Source organism: Sciurus carolinensis, chromosome 16 (genome assembly GCF_902686445.1).
Source record: "Sciurus carolinensis chromosome 16, mSciCar1.2, whole genome shotgun sequence".
NCBI lineage: Eukaryota > Metazoa > Chordata > Mammalia > Rodentia > Sciuridae > Sciurus > Sciurus carolinensis.
In genome coordinates this window covers 47924786-47947353 of record NC_062228.1, presented here as the reverse complement: position 1 = coordinate 47947353, position 22568 = coordinate 47924786, and the positions used below count along the sequence as shown (strand labels likewise).

General features: G+C 37.5%; 1 protein-coding gene and 1 pseudogene across 2 annotated transcripts in view; one reads left to right on the top strand and one right to left on the bottom strand.

Annotated features, from left to right (window-relative positions):
• Positions 1–1799: 1799 nt before the first annotated feature.
• LOC124967177 (zinc finger protein 420) overlaps positions 1800–22568 on the top strand; it is a 37702-nt gene continuing 16933 nt past the window's right edge. For both annotated transcript variants that reach the window (XM_047529270.1, XM_047529269.1), the window contains exons 1-4: positions 1800–1931; positions 3335–3385; positions 12478–12566; positions 14048–14174. In XM_047529270.1, the coding sequence (XP_047385226.1) occupies positions 12558–12566; positions 14048–14174 (136 nt within the window). In that variant the 5' untranslated portion in view covers positions 1800–1931; positions 3335–3385; positions 12478–12557. The remainder of the gene's footprint in view (positions 1932–3334; positions 3386–12477; positions 12567–14047; positions 14175–22568) is intronic.
• LOC124966103 (28S ribosomal protein S7, mitochondrial-like) lies at positions 5042–5851 on the bottom strand (annotated as a pseudogene).

Genomic DNA, 22568 nt, shown 5'->3' with positions numbered 1-22568 from the left:
AATGTCCTCAGTTCCTGCAGTCTGTTTTCCAATTGTCTTAACATTTTGGGGTTAAAGTGCCTTTTCATGAGTCTAATAAACTCTCATACTTTCTATTGAAGTAATCACATCGTATCAACATATATAAAATATCACAAGTTTAATATACAAGAAGCCCATTCACACGGAATCTACTCATCTCAGGTTATCAATTTCTGCTTTTCATTTTTAAATGACAGCTTCCTTTTCCTTGCAAGTATTCTTCATAACTATTCAAAAGCCAAAAGATAATCCAGAATCAGAGATGTGGCTTGAGATTAATGTATACTATCCAAATTGAAACCAGAATATATCTATCATCTCTTAAAAAAACAAAAGCCAATATATATCTCCCATATATATTCTGACATAACTCTTTTTTTCTCTTTGACTTACACTAAGTCCGTGGAATTAGACTTTTTTTTTTTTTTCCCCACACAGCTATTTCTGAACACACAAGGTTCAGTCAGTAATCTAGATCATCAAACTTGCTACTCCAGTCACAGTACTGGAAACAAAAGTATGTGGTGTACAGTCCTGAAAGTCAGAGCAAATTTTATCAGCACTCCCACCCTTGTGAAGGAGTGGAATTACCTCTATCTCCTTCGTGCTGGAAGTTGACAAGCTTGTGATTATTTTTTGAAAATGGCCATGAGGTCTTAAGTAAGTGGAAAGTTCATGCTTACAATCCAGCCTTAAGTTCCTTTCTCTCTGTAAACCAAGATTTGCTCATCAGACAACGGGGACAAATGTTTAACCTAGAATTCAGAAAATCCGATTAATGCTGTACTCTACTAAAATTTACTCTTCCTATGTGTATAAAGGTTTATTATTATTTTATTATTCAACAGCTTCTCAACCTTAACAATTGTGTCCCTCTAATAACAGAAGATAATTATTGAGGAAGAAGTTACCCGAAGACTGAATTTGAAAAAATAAAAAAATCTAAGTTGACTTTTCATTCTTCCCTACAGTACATGTATTTGCGCTAACAAATGTCTAAATTACTTTTCAGATAGATTACCATTTCCAGATCATCAAATCGGTATTCAAGGAAGAAATAACGACCGTTTGCTAGTTGAACCCCTATAGACACACTGAAATACAAGCACGCAGACACACACACACACAGCACATCTTTATAACACAAACCAGCAGCAGCTACTCAATTACGGACCCCAAAACCAGAAAAAGACACCCTTCACAAACCGCTATGGCAGAGGTTATAAAGTCCCATTGCCACGCAGCTTCAATTACAAATCAACTCAGACCCAAAAGCACAGGAAGAATCACACAGGCAGAAATACAACCACACTCAAGGTCACTGAGACTCCCAGTCCGCCTGAGAGTCACGATTACACACACACACCAGGAGCATGGAGAGGCACGCACAGAGGGTCCCGAGCAAATCCGAGGTTCTGACCAAGTCTCCTGCTACGACTCGGGGTCCTTCACTTCACCTGAGGGGCTGGCAGGTCCCACACTCATTCACACAAGGAAGAAACTCAGGATCACTCCGCGCCCACGGTTCGAACTGAGCGCGCGGCGCCTGCGCATCAGCGCCGGGGGGAACTCCCAGAAGGCTCCGGGGCGCGGCGATGGGGAAGAGAGGGTTCCCGCGACTGGCTCATGGAATCCGCAGAGGGTGAGTGGACCGCGCCCCCTAGCGTCCTGGCAGGCCCGCCACTGCCTTTCTGGGCCTAGACTACTTTTCCCAGAGCCACCTCGTACGGAACTCAGCTTCATTTCCGTTTCTTCGCGAGAGTTGCGGGGGGGGGGGGGCGGTTTCTAGCCTCGAGAGAGAGGGCCGTGTCTGTGGAGGCGCTTGTTCTGCACCCAAGGCGGGCGACCCAGAGGTCGGACTTAGAACCCGGGCGCCGTATCCTGGACTGCTGAAGTGCACGTCTATGAAGGTAAGAGTGTCCGAGATGCCAGGGCGGAAACGCGCGGAGGGGGCGTCGCAGGAATTGCGTGTGCGGCGGAGTCTCCGGCCGTTTCGTGAGCGCACCACCGCTTGCCTGGTATTGGTGATTGTGTAGACAAATGGGCGTGCGCGACGGTGGTTTGTGTCCGAGCGTTCGTGTGAGTCGTTTGTGACTCTGAGGGTTTATGACAGGAGATCGGCGTATGTGACTCTGTGATTGCGTACCTCGTATATAGCGGGTAGTGCTGTTGTGGCAGTGTTTGGATTGCTCGCGTCACTTTGTGTGTGTGTGTGTGCCTGGTATCCTGTGTTTGGGGTTCGCCGGTGAGATTGATGTGTATGGCAGCGTTGCTGAGACAGTGTTTATGACTGCGTGTTCCCTGGACCTGAACTTAGTTGTGTTTGAGTGGCTGATTATGTGCCATGTGTGTACTGGAAGTCTGCGTGACCGTTTATTGACTGTGAGAAGAGAGCAAAAAGTGTCTCTCTGAAGGGCGTCTAGGGCTGTGGGTACCTGTTCAGGAGCTTGGTTGTGCTTGTGTTCATGCCCCGTGTCTGACTGGACTTTTAGAATAGATGCCGTAACCCAGTAACCTAACTGATGATTGTGATTGGCTGTTATGACTATGGAAATGTCATTCTGTGCGACTTTGTGTGGTCATTCGTGTATTTTATATTCTGTTATCTTACATGAGTTTAGTGGGGTAAAATGATAAAATTTCGTTTTGGTATTTCTGGGGTACATTCTGGGGTGGAGTCTTGCGGATCATGAGTCCCGTGTGAATTTTTGCCGCTCTGAGAACTTAAGTACTTGACCCGTTTTGACCACCGTGGCTACCCATTTCACACATGGCCTGAATTTCTTCTTTTCTGTATCGATCCTTGGTTCACCTTGGAATCTGAATTGAGTTGCTTCCAGGTCATCTCTCTTTAACTTTATAGCCCTAAGGGAATTGGATGCAAAGAAGTGGTAGGAAAAAGGAAGTCAGAAATTTGAGCCTCTGTGTTTCCCAGCCACGGACCTAATCTTGAGAATTTTAGAGCTTATAGCACCTTCAGGACTGGTCACTTGGAAATAGAGCAGGGTTCCAGGAGTGGGAATGCTTGCAGAGGGAGTGATGAAAGAGCCAAGGACAGTCTTTAGAACATCTGATATGCCACTGCAGTGCTCAGTCGCCAGTGGACACCTTTGAATCCAGAAATAAATTCTGGCTCAAGACAGCTTGGGCCCTTTTTGATACAAAAGGTGCAAAAGTGTTGTAATCTCCTTTTAACTTGCCTTTCTGATAAAGAGGGATAGATTGTGGTATATAGAAAGAGGGTGTGTTCTAATTTAGAGTATAACTCAAGAAAATCCTGGTGTCTCATTCCATTTTCTTTTTCTGAGAATAGAAACAAAAGGAGGAAAGAATGACTGTCACACATTCAAAAGCAAAGTTCAAGGTGAGTATATATTTCCTCTTTGTTTCTTGAACCGTCTTTGTGTTTTCAGGACACAGGAATCTTTGTTTTCTTTTTGCAATTTCCTACTTAAATCTTAGATGGTGGAAGGACAAAGCAATTTTTTGCAGGTTGAGAGCAAGAAAAATGTGCAATTAACTGTGAGGATACTTCCCAGTAGTGGTTAAATTTAGGAAGAATGGATTTGATATCTATGGATTTGAAAATGAGACCTCTTTTTATTTCTGACACAACAACATTCATTTTTAAACCCTTTTTGGGGTTTGCTTTGGGTTTGTTTGAAATTTTCAAGCAGAAACAAGAGTAATGAACCGTTTTGTGCCTAGTTCAAAAGGTGTCACTTGCCAATCTTGTTTCATTATTCTGTTGTCTGTTCAGAATACTTTTTGTCTTTTGGTTTATTTGTTAACTCTTGGGCTAATTTAATGTGTGTTATTTCATATTTAAAAAAATTTGTTTTTGTTGTATTTGGACATCATGCCTTTATTTCATTTGTTTTTATGTTGTGCTAAGGATTGAACCTCCTCCCATGTGCTAGGCAGGTGCTCTGCCAATGAGCTATAGCCCCCCACCCCCCAGCCCCTGTTTTTCATTTTCAAATAGTTTGAGGATCTTCCAGAGAGATCTATTGATTTCCAGTTTTATTCCGTTGTGTTCGGAGAATACACTTTGTGTGATATAAATCCTTTTAAATATATTAAGATTTGTTTTGTGACCTAGAATTTGAGGCATCTTAATGTTCCGTGCGCACTTGAAAAGACTGTTCTCCTTTGTTGCTGGGTAGAATGTTTTGTAATTGTCAGCTAGTTCTATAGTAGATCTATAGTATTGTTTAAATCTTCAATATTTTTACTGGTTTTATTTCTCAGATTTATGTTTCTCACCTTGTAGTTTCTATCAGTTCTTTTGCTTCACCTATTTAAAACTACGTTATTAGGTACATAGAAGTCTCAAATTTATGTCCCAATGGTGAATTAACCCTTTTTTCTTATGAAATGTTCTTCTTTGTCCATGATAATGTTCTTTGTCTGAATATCTCCTTTGCTGATATTTAAAGCAAGCACTCCAGCTTTATTTTCATTAGTGTTAGCATGGTATGTCATATACATATGTTCTCTGTACTAGGAATTGAACCTGGGGGCATTCTACTACCAAGTGATATTCACAGCTCTTTTTTATTTTTCTGAGACAGGGTCTTACTAAGTTGCCCAGGCTAGCCTTGAAATTGCTATCCTCCTGTCTAAGCCTCCTGAGTTGCTGGCATTACAGGCGTGTACCACCACAGCCAGCTTATCCTTTACTTTTAACCTATTTGTGTTTTGATATTGCAAATGCATTTCTTTTTTTTTTTTATCCTCCAGTCAGTTTTAATGAATGGTAGTTCTTATATAATGTGTTACAGTAGTTAAGATTAAAGATTTTCTAATAAATAATTTCTGACGCAAAAATTGCTTCCTTTCATATTATCTAAAGGCCCACTCCAAGGTGAGAGAAGAGAAGACTAGGGCCTGAGTTTCTTGGAGAAAAATCCCTAAGTTGACATGTTCCTTTTTCACAAAGAAATGGGGCAGGGAGAGCCAGTTCTAACCCCAAAGAAAGATGATCAATAGGCAAAGAAGGTCCTGCTTCATAAAGGAACTACATCCTTAACCATAGCTGCTCTTCAATAGAACAGTGGCTCAGAGGTTTTTTTTTTTTTGGCAGCGGCCCTGGGCTCCACTGGGAACCTTTCCTCTCCCTGTACCACCAAAGGTATTGGGCCAGGGCTTGGTTCACCTTGGCCATCCTGTGCATGTTGTGCTTCCTCTTGATCATGGGGCCCTGGTTGTGAAAGGCTTGCAGCAGCTCGTGTGACAGCTTTTAAGGCATCAATGTCCGCCGGTGCTTGTTCTTTCGGCATTCAGTGATCACACACTTCATGGCTAGGAAGCAGCACCGTCGGTCAGCTAGGGGCAGAGGGACCTGGTAGAAATGGCCACCCTTGAGGATGGGTACCAGCCCAATTACAGGCTCACAGTTTTTCAGTGCCTGGTGGAAGATGGTATAGGGATTGCGTTCAATGGTAGCCTGTTCCTCTCCAGAAGCAGCATGATACTTCTTGAACTGCTTCCTTTTCACACATTCCAAAGTGTGGTTCCTGAGAGACCTGGCTAGTACTTTGTTTCCTCCTTTCATCATCATTTTGGTAAATTTACTGATCACCGGGTCTGCAAACACAGAGCTTGTTTTCATTGCTGGAGCAGTTTTGATGAACTGAGTTTTCGTGAGCTCCTGGTCGTATTTCTCCTCCTCGGTGAGCTCAGCCACAGGCTTGCAATATTGTTCTTTTTCAATTAGGGGATCCCTGAATTCAGGACCATAGCGGCTCCACCTCACCTGGGTTTGACAGACAGCTCGCAGCACACCCAGCGCCTTCAGTGGGTGGGGGGGGGCAGCCTGCAAATGCATTTCTTGTAGACAGCATGTAATTGGATTTTGTGTTTTTATCCAATTTGGCAATCTTTTTTTTTTTTTTGAACCAGGGATTCATCCCCAGCCATTTTTAATATCTTATTTAGAAATAGGGTATTGCTGAGTTGCTTAGGGCCTCACTAAATTGCTGAGGCTGGCTTTGAACTCAGAATCATGATTGTAATCCTGGGATTACACGTGTGCCCCACTGTATTCAGCTGGTAATCTTCTTTAATTGAAGTACTCAAATCATTTATATTTAGTGTGATTATTGATGTGGTTTGGTTCATATTCATTATTTTACTATTTGTCCCATTTGCTTTTTATTTCCTTTCCCATCTTTCCTGCCTTCTTTTGGATTAATTGAGAGAGAGAAAGAACCTTACAATAACCATACCAGTGTTTTTACTAGCCATGTAAATACAGAAAAACTATCAAAATCGCTTGGAGTTGACTAGAATAACCCACTCGGGATGTTTAATCAAATTACTGTGTTTTTAAAGTCACCTAAACTAACACCCCTTGTATGGCTAAGCTACCAGTTTAAGACACAATTAGACTCATTTGTTTCATTTTGCCTTCCAATTTTAGGGATTGCTTTCTTCCTACTCAGATTTATCTTGCTTTCAGATTATGTAACACATTTACACATTTACAAGGGCAAAGCCATAGAACATGGTGAATTTGGACATGCCTGTGTCAATTCCTATTTCCTCCACCCTGCTTCCTTCTTCCCTCTATAACTAACTACCTGTACTTCTCATTGTTTTTTCTTTAAAAAATTATATATTGGGGTTGGGGATATAGCTCAGTTGGTAGTGTGCTTACCTCGTGAGCACAAGACCCTGGGTTCAAATTCCCAGCACAGAAAAAAAATTATATGTGTGTGTGTGTGTGTGTGTTTATGTGAATGTGTTTGTATGTGTGAATTATGCAGTTTTATCTCTGCATTCTTAATTAAAAGGAAGCATTTGACATATACTATTCTACACCTTCTTTTTTTCACACATCTAATATTTCCTGGAGATAATTCTATAGCTGCTTGTAGAGAGCTTTTTCATTCTTCTTTATAGCTGCATATTCTGTTGTTTGGATGTAATAATTTATTCAATGAGTCTCCTATGGCTAGGCATTTTTTAAAACAGTGTTTTGCCATTGCATAATGTAGCAATCAGTAACTGTATATTTGTTTTTTATTTCTAGAAGTTTATCTTTGGGGAAGATTTCTTTGGGGTCAGATTTCTAGATGTGACCTACTTTTAGTTTAATACATTTGGCATAAACTACCTGAATCATAATTCTGAATAATAATAAAATTGGTAACCATGTGTGGTATCACACACCTCTAAAATCCCAGCAAGTTGGGAGGTTGAGACAGGATGATCACAGTTTAAGGCCAGCCTAGGCAATTTAATGAGATCCTGTCCCAAAATTAAAAAATGAAAAGGTCTGGGAATGTAGTTCAGTGGTAAAGCACCCCTGGGTTCAGTCCCATGTGCAATAATATTAATGCTAAATAAACTGTTACATTCATTTTTCTTTTCCCCATGTTTTCTTCTATTACCTAATTTTGCTGGGGGGTACCAGAGATTGAACTCAGGGGCACTCAACCACTGAGCTACATCCCCAACCCTATTTTGTATTTTTTATTTAGAAATAGGATCTCGCTGAGTTGCTTAGCACCTCCATTGCTGAGGCTGGCTTTGAACTCATGATCTTCCTGCCTCAGCCTCCCAAGATGCTGGAATTACAGGCATATGCCACCACTCCCAGCTCCATTACCTAATTTTAAACAAGTTTTATTAGAATTTCTTCTGTTAAATCTTGTTTTTTTCTACAAATTTGGTGACAGTCTCTCTTCTCTTCTCCTTCTCTCTCTGTCTCTATTTCTCTTTTAGTTTAGTTCTGAGGATCAAACCCAGGGCCTTGCACATGCAAGGCATGTACTGTACCACTGAGCTATATCCCCAGGCTAAGAATTTCATTTTTAAAACTATTATATATCCTTTTTTAGGATTTCAGGAAGCTGTGTTTTCTGATATCAAAGTAGACATGTTCACGGGTATAATTTTTAAAATACAAAAAGAAAACAGCAGTTACTGAAAAATTGCTGTCTTCTGAAATAAATCACTGTTCACATGTGTACTCCATCTTTCAGGGATTTTAAAAACTTTTTTTATAGAAAAAAACCAAAACATATACAAAAGTAAAAGTATAGTGCAGTGCATCCTCATGTATTTTACCATTATTCAGCTTCAACAAATATGAATTTATGGGTGAACATATTTAATATATAGCTCTTCTGCTTCCCTGCTTTTTTCCTTTCAGTGCTAGAGAATGACCCCAGGGCCTCATGCATGCAAGGCAAAAACTCTACCGCTAAGCCACATTCCCAACCACTACATAGGTTTTCTCGAAGAAAATTCCAGATATATCATTGCATTCATAAATATTTGAATACATGTATCTGGAAGATAAAACTATTTTTTGTACCAGGGATTGAACCCAGGGGCACTTAATCCCTAGCCCTTTTTCATATTTTACTTAGAGACAGGGTCTTGCTGAGTTGCTTAGGACCTCACTGAGTCTCGCTAAGTTGCTGAGGCCTCCTACCTCAGCCTCCTGAGCTGCTGAGATTATAGGCCGGCACCACTATGCCGTGCCAAATCTTTTTAAATAAAGTGTATAAAATGTCTCATCACTACTCTAAAGAAAAAAGCCTCACTATCTGTAATGTCATCCAAAAGCCAGTGTTTAAATTTCCCTGTTGTACATACTTTTTTTAAACATTTTATTAGAATCAAGATCTGAACAATGTCTGTTTGTTTTTGACAGTAAGGGAATTGAACCCAGAGCTTTGTGCATGCTCAGCAAGTGCTCTACTACCGAACTACATCCCCAGCCCTCTATTTTTTTATGTAGTGTGATAGATTTCTTAAAAGTTTTTGAATCTGTGGGTAATTCCACTCTCCTTTCTTGCAAGTTCCACAGAGTTCCTTATAGAGAAACTCATTTTCTAGATTTTGCTGATTGCCTGTGATTTAATTTAACATCTTCCTCTGGCCTGCACTTCTTGTATATATTTATAAAGACTTAATCATGTTCAGGTTTGTTTGTTTTACACAAATCCTTCCTACGTGATGATGTACATAGTCTTTGGTTGTTGTCCTTTATGTGATTTCCTTTAGCAGCTATTGATATTTTATTTTCTCGGGGGTTATTCTACTTCTGTCATTTCTTCTGCATTCATGGACTGTGATATTTTTGTGAAGGGAGTCATCCCCCCTTTAAATCAAATTAAATTGCATGCTAACTTCTTAACATTAGAGTCTAAATTGTTCTTTCACTTTCCTTTTTCTCCTAGTACACCATTAGCATTTAAAACTATAAATCGTCCTCTAAATACTGCTTTAATTTCAGGCCACAAAATTTGATGTGTGTTTCTGTAATCTTTTAGTTCAACATATTTTATGATTTCTTCTCCAAACCATGGCTTATATGTTAAGTATGCTAAATTTCTAAATATTGGAGCTTGTTCTATACCTCTGATTTTTATTAGTTTCTTTATGAATAATGTGTGGACACAGACTAGAGAATATTCTCTATATCATTCCATTTTAAAATATTTATTCATTCCTGTTTTGTGACTTAGTATCTCATTTATTTGGTGAACTTTCCATGTGTTCTTGAAAATAATATACTTTTGGGCTGGGGTCGTGGCTCAGTGGTAGAGCATATGTGTGAAACACTGGGTTTGATTCTCAGCACAACATAAAAATAAGTAACATAAAGATATTGTGTCCATCTACAACTAAAAATATTAAAAAAAATATACTTTCTGTAGTTGTTAAGGAGTCTGGCTTCTTCCAAAATTGGATGTGTGAGCTCTTAGGCTCCACCAAAAGCTATCCTTGCAGGAGAAAGCTGTTCTCCCCTTACCAGACTGAGTATACATTGACTACATTGCAGTTTCCAAAGAAAGTTGAAGTCAAGGACTCAAGCACTCCTGGCCATTCATGCTCTTATGCTTGTCTGCACTTCTATCCCAGGTCCCTCTATTAGGAGGCACTTTTGCCAAGACATCCTTATGGAGGGAAAGAGGTAAAAGCATGAAGACATTTTTTCCCACTGTGAATCAGTACTTATCTACTCCTACCCTACCCGTCCCTATCCCACTCCCCTATTCCTAGTCCATAAGATGCCAGAAGCCTTTCATTCCTGCTCCCTTGGCAGTGTGATTCCCTGTATTAGTGCTATTCTGTGGGGGAAACTTGAACATTTCAGGAGTTGCTGCTTTTTCTGGATTAACCTCTTGCTAATGATCAGTAAACAATTAAAGATTGGACTGTTACTTTCATTTTGGCTTCTTGCCTTACTCAACTGTCCTGATACCTGGCAACTCCACTCTCTCCAACTCAGCCTAGCACAGCTTTTGACGGTCACATGTGGCATTCTATATGTGTATCAATTATGTCAAGGAACTTGATATAATCTTATATAAATCTTCTATATTGTTACTGATATTTTTTGTTGTTAATTTGTTCTGTTTCTGTCTCTAGCTTTTTTTTAATATTTGGTTTTTTGTTGTTTGTTTGCTTGTTTGTTTTGGAGATGGAGTCTTGTTATGTTGCCTGGACTGGCCTTGTGCTGCTGGGCTCAAGCGATCCTCCTGTCTTGGCCTCTCAAGTAGCTGGGACTGTAGGCATGTATCACTGAGCCCAGTTCCAAGATATTTTTGGCAGTCCTGGGTATTGAATTCAGGGCCATTATACCACTGACTACCTCCCCAGCCCTTTGTTTTGAGATAGGGTCTCACTAGAGTTGTCCAGGCTCATCTCAAACTTATTATTTACCTGCCTCAGTCTCCTGAGTAGTTGGGATTACAGGAGTGCATCACCACACCTGGCTTCTAAAATGAAATTTCTAATTGATTGTGGATTTGGCTCTTCCTACAGTCCAGTTTTGTTTCATGTATTTTGAAGCATTTTATTAGATATCTATACATTGAAGATTGCTATGTCTTGATGGATTGATCCTCCTTATCCCCAGTATTACTCTTTGTCTTGATATCTCTTTTGTCTTGTATTAATACAAGCACACAAGCATTCTGATGCTTAGTATTCATGTAGCATTTTTCTCACCATTTTACTTTCAATTTATATGTGTTTTTATATTTAAATTGTACTTCCTATAAAAAGCATATAGGTGGAACTTGCTTTTCTTGTCTCTCTTTTATTGAAGGGTGTATACTATTCCTAATACAATTTAGTTTAAGTCCAACCAAGAATGGAGTGTCTGTGTATAGCCCCTTTTGAAGCACTTTTGAAGTTCAACTTATCTAAATTTGTGTTTCTACCTCTCTGGTGAATAAAAAGACATTATGATTTTTCATCTTATCCGAGTTTCTTTTGTGATTGTTAGAATGGGCCGAGTTATCTAGTGTACATTTCTAGATGTGGAAGAAATGGAGATTCCAGTTAAATATTTATTGGACACCTGTGAGTATCAGTGATTCTCTGCAGTGGCAGTAATTCTCTAAGTGGGATATTTAAGAAATATTTTTGGGTGCTTTTGAATGTTAAAATAACCGGTTGAAGGGAAAGTCTTCTAGCTTTGAGGTCATAGATCTAGATCAGAGATTAACCCAACTTTTTCTGTGAAGGGCTAAATAGTAAATATTTTATGCTTTGTGGGCCAGATGATCTCTTTTGCAGCTATTCAGCTCTACCACTGCAGTGTGAATGTAGCTAAAGATAATACATTTAAAAATGAGTATAAGTGTACTCCAATAAAATTTTATTTACAAAACTACTTGATGGGCAGTCATTTGCCAACTTCTGCTGTAGATGTTCTCTAGTACACAATAAAGAATTGTCTATGACACAAAATGAGGACCATAGCTGGAAAAAATGTGTTTATAATTATTTGGGTCTGAAAGCTCTCACCTAAAGCATTTTTGTGAGTTTTTTTGTAAAGGCTAAATTGATATATTATCTTTTTGTTGGATGGTTTTATTGTTAGGTGAATTTTCCACGAATGCAACTGTTTTGAGGAAAGCTTGTATTTCATTTTGTTGAGAAATGTACTGAGATATTTTTAGCCATTTCAAAAAGTCACAGCACTGATGGCAACACTGCTTTAAATATTTAACTTTCCAACAACAAATATTTGCTCTATTTGTAGGTAATGCATTTCTGTATATTCTATACACACACCCGAACACACATACACATTTTTAGCTTTCGTTTCAAAATGCCAAATATAAGTAAAAGGTGCCAAAAATATTTAGTCGAATATTTTCATCTTATAAATAGAAGTTTATGCAATATAATGTAGTTATATATGTTCATTAATATATTGAAATATAAGTCATTATCTATTTTTATATAATATATATAGATATATTATTTCAAAATTGCTAGAGAAGTTATGTTTTCTTTTGACTATAGAGAGCATTCATTTTGACTGGAGTAAGAACCAGCATCTATGTCTATCCCCCTTAATATATATTTTGGGTGTGGGAATAAGAGACAGGAAGAAAAGAGCAACACAGATAATTCTGATTTAATCCTTTGGAGCCTTGCAGAAAACCTGGTCTCATGGTTCTGTTTTCTCCTCCTCAGCTCTGCTTTTTCCATATTCTGCACCACTGTAAGATAGGAACCCAGAAGAGGAATGGTCATTTCTTGCAGCTCTAAAAATCATGTCTCAGGTGACTCAGCATTTCTTTGTACCCTCTTTAGTTACTTTTTATAGGGCATATGTGTTTTAGCATTCCTTATTCCTGAAACTGCCTTCCTAACTAACCCCACTTGGTAACTATACTCCCCATTTTGTCCCATTCTTATAAGTAATAGTGTCTTCCATAACTGTGAACTTCTAATCTAACCTATATACCTATTCAATAATCCTCTGAGCATCTGTAGACTAGGAACACAAGGAAAACTGATGCAACAAAAGCAAATTTATCTGATTTTATGATAGAGAAGTATGTTAAATGATACCACCCATGATAAATCCTTCAGTTTCTCTTTAGACCTAGTCTCCCAGTTAGACAAGATGGGAGTTGGTCTTCACTGGGCTCAGTCCTATATGTGGCAAGAGCTCATGATTTATAAGGGAAAGGCTTCTAGCTTTTCAAAATTTTTTTTCAAAATTAGGCATGTGTTTAGGCACTGAATGGGAAGAATGTATAATTGATTAGCACTGATAATTGAATAATTTTGAAATTGAACATTGTGTGCTGATCTCAGACGTGTATGCTTGGATTAGCTTTCCACCTCTCTCTCGGTTAGAATGAAGAAAAGGTAACAGGCACAGTGGCACATGTCTATAATCCAGCCACTAGGGAAACTGAAGCAGGAGGATTGTAAGTTTGAGGCCAACTTTGGCAAGTTAATGAGACCCTCCTCAAAATAAAAAAATGAAAAGTACTGGGACTATGGCTTAGTGGTGCAGTGTCCATAGGGAAAAATGAGGAAAGGGTACATTTAGGAGTGATGAATAGTAACCAGAAAGATCATCATCCACTTGCATAACTTAGTGAGAATTATAAGCACAACTAAAAAGTACTAGCAACTAAGAAATACTTATGAGTTTATGTAACCTAAAATTTTCAAATATGAGCACTTATTAAGTAAGTTAGATATATTCATTATATGGAGCTTATTCTGTAGCCTTTAAGAAAGATGAACTAAGTTACTGGTGACATGGGAAATATTTTATGAGGTAATATTCTGATATAATAATGAGTATGGGACTTCAATTAATTCTTTAATATTATAAAATCTTGTTTTATAAGATTTTACAGGACATTTTCCCAATTATTTTTCTTATTCCTTAAATACAGAAAGAGAAATTTGCATTTGTGATAGAATATATGATAGACAACTTACATTTTTACAGGGTACTTGTATGTGCTATATCTTTTAATTGGGACATTGCATTTATTTTATTAATTTGAAGACTTATCTGTATAATGAGATGTTCTTTATGCAGAAAAATACAACAGGAATAATTAGGAACATGTTAGCATTTCAGAATCACCAGTTTCTTTACTGTCTCTCCCATGTCAGAAACTTCCTAGTTTGTTTTCTCTGTTGCCTCCTTTGTAAAATGCCCCCCTTCACTTCCTCCTTCACTGAAAAACTATTTTATTTATTTCTACAACTCATACTATGTTTGTTGTTTCAGAGATCAGTGATGTTCAGGGATGTTGCAATTGACTTCTCTCAGGAAGAGTGGGAATGCCTGGACTCTGCCCAAAGGGATTTGTATAGAGATGTGATGTTGGAGAACTATAGCAACTTGGTATCCCTAGGTAAGGATATCTATCGCTTGTATCTCGGAATCTAGATTTAGAATGGCCACTTTCTCTGCTATTATTTCAAGGCTGCTTTTAAATAATTTACTTTTATTTTGGCAGGGGGGTGATACTGAGGATTGAACCCAGGGGCACTTAACCACTGAGTCACATCCCCATCTTTATGTTTGTGTGTTGATTTATTTATTTTAGACAGGGTCTCACTAAGTTGCTTTAGGCCTTGCTTAATTGCTGAGGCTGGCTTTGAACTTATGATCCTCTTGCCTCAGCTTCCTGACCTGCTAGGATTATAGGCGTGTACCACCATGCTTTCCTTGACTAAATTTCTTACTACTCTGACAGGAATGTTTTGAAATTATGGAAAGTAGAATAGTTTATAGGGTACCATTACCTTCTCCATCTTTCAGAAAGCCTTTAATGCTGCCTTCTGATACCTATCTTCCTATTAGCTTCCTTGATGATCAAGGAGCTAGATTTGAATTCTGGGACACTTGTAAATATTGTCAGAAAAAAGAGGCTATACACTTTTTTGCTTTAGATCCACTAAAAGAGCTCTGAATAATTAGTAAGCCCCAGTCACAAATTTAAAAAACAGATGTAGGAATGTATAGCTTTTCAGATCAGAAGAGCTTATATGATTTGTGTAGTGGTAGAGCGGATCAATGAATGTTATTAACAACTCAAGTAAACACAATATATTACCAAACACATTCTCTTATACTTGCTTAGTAGTTGAATACTAACTAATTAAAAACTTAATATTTTACATTGAATGAATGCTAGAATCATCTTTTATTGGAAAAAGCTTAGGACAAATCTATAATTGTCTAAGAAAGTTTTTTTTTCTATAGCTTTATGATAAGGAATAGAGCCTATATCAGAACTTTTAATAAGTGATCTGACCTAGATGATCATTTTATTGTACTCCTTGTATCATTGGAATATAACTGTCTCTTACCCTTTCATTATTTGTTCATCTGAAGGCTTTATAGTTATTGAAATAATCCCCTACAGTGCCTGTGTTGTATGGGGAAAAAAGAGCTATGATTTGAGAAGAAAAGCCAGGACTTTTCAGTATGCTCTCCCTATGGAATTTCACCAATTCCCTACTTCTTTTACCTGTTGTTCTCTTATTATAATCTTCCCAATTTCAAAGGAAAGGATGGCTCTACTTCTTCCCCATTGCATATTTTTGGCCCCTTTGTCTAGTATGAGAAAATTGTATTTATTTGGGTTTGTGTCCATGTCCTCTATTCTGTACCATTGATCTACCTGTCTATTTTGGTACCAATACCATGCCGTTTTTGTTACTATTGCTTTGTAGTAGAGTTGAAGATCTGGTATTGCCATACCCCCTGCTTCGCTCTTTCTACTGAGATTGCTTTAGCTATTCTGGGTTTTTTATTCTTCCAGATGAATTTCATAATTGCTTGCTCTATTTCTGTAAGGTACATCATTGGGATTTTAATTGGAATTGCATTGAATCTGTATAGCACTTTAGGTAGTATGGCCATTTTGACAATATTAATTCTGCCTATCCAAGAACATGGGAGATCTTTCCATCTTCTAAGGTTTTCTTTAATTTCTTTCTTTAGTGTTCTGTAGTTCTCATTGTAGAGGTCTTTCACCTCTTTTGTGAGATTGATTCCCAAGTATTTTATTTTTTTCGATGCTATTGTGAATGGGGTAGTTTTCCTAACTTCTCTTTCTGAAGATTCATCACTTATGTATAAAAATGCATTGAATTTATGAGCATTGATCTTGTAACCTGCTACTTTACTGAATTCACTTGTGAGTTCTAAAAGTTTTCTGGTGGAATTTCCAGGTTCCTCTAAATATATAATCATGTCATCAGCGAACAGGGATAGTTCGAGTTCTTCTTTTCCAATTCGTATCCCTTTAATTTCTTTGGTTTGTCTAATTGCTCTGGCTAGAGTCTCAAGGACGATGTTGAATAGAAGTGGTGAAAGAGGGCATCCCTGCCTTGTTCCAGTTTTTAGGGGGAATGCTTTCAGTTTTTCACCATTTAGAATGATATTGGCCATGGGCTTAGCGTAGATGGCCTTTACAATGTTAAGGAATGTTCCCACTATCCCAATTTTTTCTAGTGTTTTGAGCATGAAGGGATGCTGTTTTATCGAATGCTTTTTCTGCATCTATCGAAATAATCATGTGATTCTTAACTTTAAGTCTGTTGATATGGTGAATGACATTTATTGATTTCCGGATGTTGAACCAACCTTGCATCCCTGGGATAAAACCCACTTGATGGTGGTGCACTATCTTTTTAATATATTTTTGTATGTGATTTGCTAAAATTTTGTTGAGAATTTTTGCGTTGATGTTCATTAAGGATATTGGTCTGAAATTTTCTTTCCTCAATGTGTCTCTGTCTGGTTTAGGTATCAGGGTGATATTGGCTTCATAGAATGAGTTTGGGAGGGTTCCCTCCTCTTCTATTTCATGGAATACTTTGAGGAGTATTGGAATGAGCCGAGTTGTAGAACTCGACTGAGAACCCATCTGGTCCCGGACTTTTCTTTGTTGGTAGGCTTTTGATGACCTCTTCTATTTCATTGCTTGAAATTGATTTATTTAAGGTGTGTATATCCTCCTCTTTCAGTTTAGGCAATTCATATGTCTCTAGAAACTTGTTGATGTCTTCGAGGTTTTCTGTGTTGTTGGAATATAGATTTTCAAAATAGCTTCTAATTATGTTTTGTATTTTACTCGTTTCTGTTGTGACATTTCCTTGTTCATTCCGAATTTTAGTAATTTTTCTCCCTCTTTCTCTTTGTTAGTGTGGCTAAGGGTTTATCAATTTTGTTTATTTTTTCAAAGAACCAACTATTTATTTTGTTAATTTTTCCGATTGTTTCTTTTGTTTCAATTTCGTTGATTTCGGCTCTGATTTTAACTATTTCCTGTCTTCTACTACTTTTGGTGTTGGTCTGCTCTTCTTTTTCTAGGGCTTTGAGCTGTAGTGTTAAGTCGTTTATTTATTGATTTCTACTTCTTTTGTTGAATGTGCCCCATGACATAAATCTTCCTCTAAGTACTGTTTTCATAGTGTCCCAGAGATTTTGATATGATGTGTCTTTGTTCTCGTTTACTTCTAAGAATTTTTTTTTAATTTTCCCCTGATGTCTTCTGTTATCCATTCATCATATAATAGTGTATTATTTAATCTCCAGGTATTGGAGAAGTTTCTGTTTTTTATTCTGTCATTTATTTCTAATTTCAATCCATTATGATCTGATAGAATACAAGGTAGGATCTCTTATCTTCCTGTATTTGTTAACAGTAGCTTTGTGACATAAAATATGGTCTATTTTAGAGAAGGATCCATGTGCTGCTGAGAAGAAAGTGTATTCGTTCTTTGTTGGATGGTATATTCTATATATGTCGGTTAAGTCTAAATTGTTGATTGTGTTATTGAGATCTATGGTTTCTTTATTCAATTTTTGTTTGGAAGATCTATCCAGTAGTGAGAGAGGTTGTTAAAATCGCCTAGTATTATTGTGTTGTGGTCTATTTGATTTCTGGAATTAAGAAGGATTTGTTTGATGTACATGGATGAGCCAATGTTCGGGGCATAGATATTTATGATTGTTATGTCTTGCTGATTTATGCTTCCCTTAAGCAGTATCTTTCTCCCTTCTGACTAGTTTTGGCTTGAAGTCCACATTATCTGAAATGAGGATGAATACTCCAGCTTTTTTGCTGTGTCCATGTGCATGGTATATTTTTTCCCATCCTTTCACCTTTAGTCTATGGGTTTCTCTTTCTATGAGATGAGTCTCTTGCAGGCAGCATATTGTTGGATTTTTCTTTTTAATCCAATCTGCCAGTCTATGTCTTTTAATCGATGAGTTCAGGCCATTAACATTCAGGGTTATTATTGTGATATGATTTGTATTCCCAGTCATTTGACACATGATTTGGTTTCTCCTTTATTTGGCTATTCCTTTAGGCTAGTTCCTCCTGTTGCTGATTTGCATCATTGTTTTTCATCTCTTCCTCATGGAATATTTTGCTGAGAATGTTCTGTAATACCAGCTTTCCTTTTGTAAATTCCTTTAGCTTTTGTTTATCATGGAAGGATCTTATTTCGTCATCAAACTGAAAGTAAGTTTTGCAGGGTATAAGATTCTTGGTTGGCATCCGTTTTCTTTCAGGGCTTGGTAAATGTTGTTCCAGGCCCTTCTAGCTTTTAGGGTCTGGATTGAAAAATCTTCTGATATTCTTATTGGTTTCCCCCTGAATGTAATTTGATTCTTTTCTCTCACGGCCTTTAAAATTCTGTCTTTATTTTGTATGTTAGGTATTTTCATAATAATGTGCCTTGGTGTGGGTCTGTTGTAATTTTGTATATTTGGAGTCCTATAAGCCTCTTGTACTTGGTTTTCCATTTCGTTCTTCAGATTTGGGAAATTTTCTGATATTATTTCATTGAATAGATTGTTCATTCCTTTGGTTTGTTTCTCTAAGCCTTCCTCAGTCCCAAAAATTCTGAAATTTGGCCTTTTCATGATATCCCATAGTTCTTGTAGATTCTGTTCATGATTCCTTACCATCTTCTCTCTTTGGTCAACTTTGTTTTCAAGGTTAAATATTTTTTCTTCAGTGTCTGAGGTTCTGTTTTCCAGATGTTCTATCCTATTGGTTATGCTTTCTATGGAGTTTTTAACTTGGTTTATTGTTTCCTTCATTTCAAGGATTTCTGTTTTTTTTTTTTTTCCAGTATCTCTAACTCTTTATTGAAATGATCTCTTGCTTCCTGTATTTGCTCTTTTAACTGTTGATTGGTGTGATCATTTAATGCCTGCATTTGCTCTTTCATCTCCTCCTTCAATGCCTGATTTGCTCTTTCATCTCCTCGTTTGCTTCCCTGATTGTTTTAATTATGTACATTCTGAACTCCCTTTCTGACATTTCTTCTGCTGTGCTGTCATTGGGTTTTATTGATATAGTATCTAGGTTTGTTTGGGATGTCTTCTTCCCTTGTTTTCTCATATTGGTCAGATATCAGTGGGACTCTGAGATATTGCAGATTTCTTTTATTGTCTTATAGTGTCCCTGTAGATTTTCAGTATATCACCTCCCAGCCTTCAGTAGCCTGAAGTCTTGGAGAAACTTGATAATGCAGTGCTTCCGAAGAAAGCTGCTCCTAGCCAGCTACTGGTTCCAGGGCTTAGAGCTGGCTCTGTGCGGAAAGGCTCTCACTGGGCTGTCTGCTCCAAGAAGCTGGCCATGGAAGGAGCCCACTGCAGGAGGGAGCAGGGCTGCTTGGGGAGCACTCTAGCTGCCCTGCCCTGCTCTGAAAAGCCGCCCCTGTCTGGGCCTGTCGCCCGGGCCAAGCTTCACCCGGTGGGGGAGACTTACCCCGTAGCTCTGTGTTAGTCCGAGTCTCTCAATGCCTCCTCTTCTTGAATCCTGGGTTCTGGAGCGACAGGAGATGCAGTCACTCTCTAGTCCGCCATCATGGATCGTTGGCTTTGAACCCTTGATCCTTCTGCCTCAGCCTTCTGAACTGCTGGGATTATACACGTGTGTCCCTGCTCCTGGCAGATATTCAATATCTTAATGGATATTAGAACATTTATTCAACCCACTTAAAAATATTTTGTTTGCACACTGGTTTTCACAGTCTTCTAACAGCCACATGCCTTCCCTCCACTGCTAGGATTTTAAGACCAATAAGTTGAAAATAGATATAAAGGATAGTATATGCCATGAAATAAGTGGGTGGCCACTGAAGCAGTAAGTTGAGGTTCTATAGAGAGATGAAAAATTGACATTTCTATGTCAATTATATATTCATTGTTGTAGAATTTAAATTAGGAGTCTGCCAGCAGAGTACTGTTCTTTTTCTATACTTTTATTAACACTGAATATTATCACTTAAAGTTATCTTCGTCAGTTGTTAGGTAAGAAAATTAAATAGCTGGGCACAATGGCGCATGCCTGTAATCCAGAAACTCTTGGGGCTGAGAAAGGAGGATCACCAGTTCAAAGTTGCCTCAGCAACTTAGCAAGGCCCTGAGCAAGACCCTCCAAATAAATATTAAAAAGGGGTAGGGATGTGGCTAAGTGGTTAAGTGCCCCTGGATTAAATCCCTGGTACTTAAAAAAAAAGGAAGAAAGAAAATGAAATAGCATTTCTGCTAAATTTAAGTATTTTATGGATATTTCTACCTGTTTGGGTACTTAAGTCATTGTCATTATTGTTGGTTTGACTTAATAAATATTGTTTATGGACTTAAATATTTAATGAATATATAAATGTTGTTTGTTTGACTTAAGTCTTTGTTAATTTTAGGCTTTGTAAATTGATGGTTGTCTTCCCCCAGGACATTATAAAGTACGATAGAGTACTTTGACTTTGATTGATTTCTCTCATCCAATAGGTTATTGTCATCTGGCATTTGAGTTCCATTCTCTTTTAAACATCTGTAGTGGGTGTTACTTTGTTTTATAATGTTTGCTTGTGGAATTATTCACAATTATCCTTTTATTTGCACATTATTCCTCTTTCATCCTGCATTCCTTCTGGGGTCATTTTATTTATTTTTTATTTATTTATTTTTTTTGTGGTGCTGGGGATCGAACCCAGGACCTTGTGCATGCAAGGCAAGCACTCCACTGACTGAGCTATCTCCCCAACCCCTGGGGTCATTTTATATATCATGAAATGCATTAGTGAAGGCTTCTTCTTAGTAAATACTCTTATTATTTGAAAAATAACCTGCTATACTGTCATTCTTACCTAATGGTTTAATGGAGTGTAAAATTCTACAGTGATAATTATTTTTTTCTCAGCATTCTGAAGGTGTCCTACAGTCTTTTGGCTTCTGTTGTGGCTCTTGACAAGTCTGTCATCTATTTCATTACTGTTCCCTTTGTAAGTAACCTGTGTTTTCTCTGGCTGTTTTTAAGATCTCTTTTTCTTTAAGATTTTAATATAATTATGTTGTTTGATTTCAAGAAATTGAAAGTCTCTCCCTTTCCTGGTTTGGTCTCTTTCTTGTGGTTTTTATTTTATATTTTCATGTATTTCAAGCATTTACATTATATGTCATTTATTCCAATCTCTGGGAAACAGGTCTAATTTTTCCATTTCTTGGATATGTGACTCTTGTAGACCATAGCATTTTTTTCCTTCTACTTCGTTGGTAGTCTAGGCCAAGTCTAAGATGTTTCTTGTCATTTTTCTTTAAGGCTAGATGGATTTTTTTTTTCACCCTTTCTCTGCATTGTAGGTGTTGGACAGTTCCACTTTTATAAAGAGGTTTATTTATAATACCTACTTTTTTTGTGAACCCACAGCCTATTTCTTCAGTAGTTTTTTCAGGTAAGTAAGATTTAAGCGTTGGGCAGGGTGGTGCATGCCTGTAATCCCAGCAGCTCTGGAGGATGAGGCAGGAGGATCCAGAGTTCAAAGCCAGTCTCAGCACGGCAAGGCGCTAAGCAACTCAGTGAGACCTGTCTCTAAATAAAATACAAGATAGAGCTGGGGGTGTGGCTCAGTGGTTGAGTGCCCCTGAGTTAAATCCCTGGTGGCATGCCCCCCCACCCCGCCCCGAAAAAAAAGATTTAAGCAATTAATTTCGAGAATTAAGATGTAAGCTTTTAGGCAATTAAAGTCAGCAAATGTCCTGAGTATAGCTATAACTACCAAAGCATGTTTACCTCTCTAGTTTGATTCTGAATTTACTGTGGTACCTCAGGATCTTCTTTCTTTCAAACTTGGCATACTTTTAAAAGGATGGTTGTCATATTTTATTTAGTGTTAATTGTTTTACAAGAAATTTGACGGACAATTCACATATTAGCTATTGAATCTTGCTATTTGTGAACATGCTAAACCTGCTGCTCTTTTTGTGTTCTTCTGTAGTTTCATTTTTTCAAAAAGATTTTGCACATTTCTTACTAAGCAGTTTCCTTATCTTCATAAATTTTGTTGGTAGTATAAATAGGAATATTTTCTTCTATGATATTTCTAAGTGATTAGTATATATCTGATATATATCTCAAAGAGTTAATTTCTAGAAATTGGTAATTGCTCTGTATATATAATGTTTTGCTCTGTAAATATAATGTTAACTTTCCCTTTTGTTAAAAAGCTACACTCAGTAGGACCTGTAGCAGAATATGAAAACAAATAATTATTTTCTTTTTTAAAATTTTATTGGCAGTTCTTTTAATGTTTACTATTAAATATGTTTCTACGGGTGTCTACAAAATATGCTTAATTAGGTTAAGGAAGACCCATCTGATCTTAGCCAGTTTTTAATAAAGGGTCTTAAAATATATTTATATTTTTATATTTCATGGAATATTTCTGTATGTTTTACTTTTTAAATTCTTCATGTGTTTTTCTCACATTGG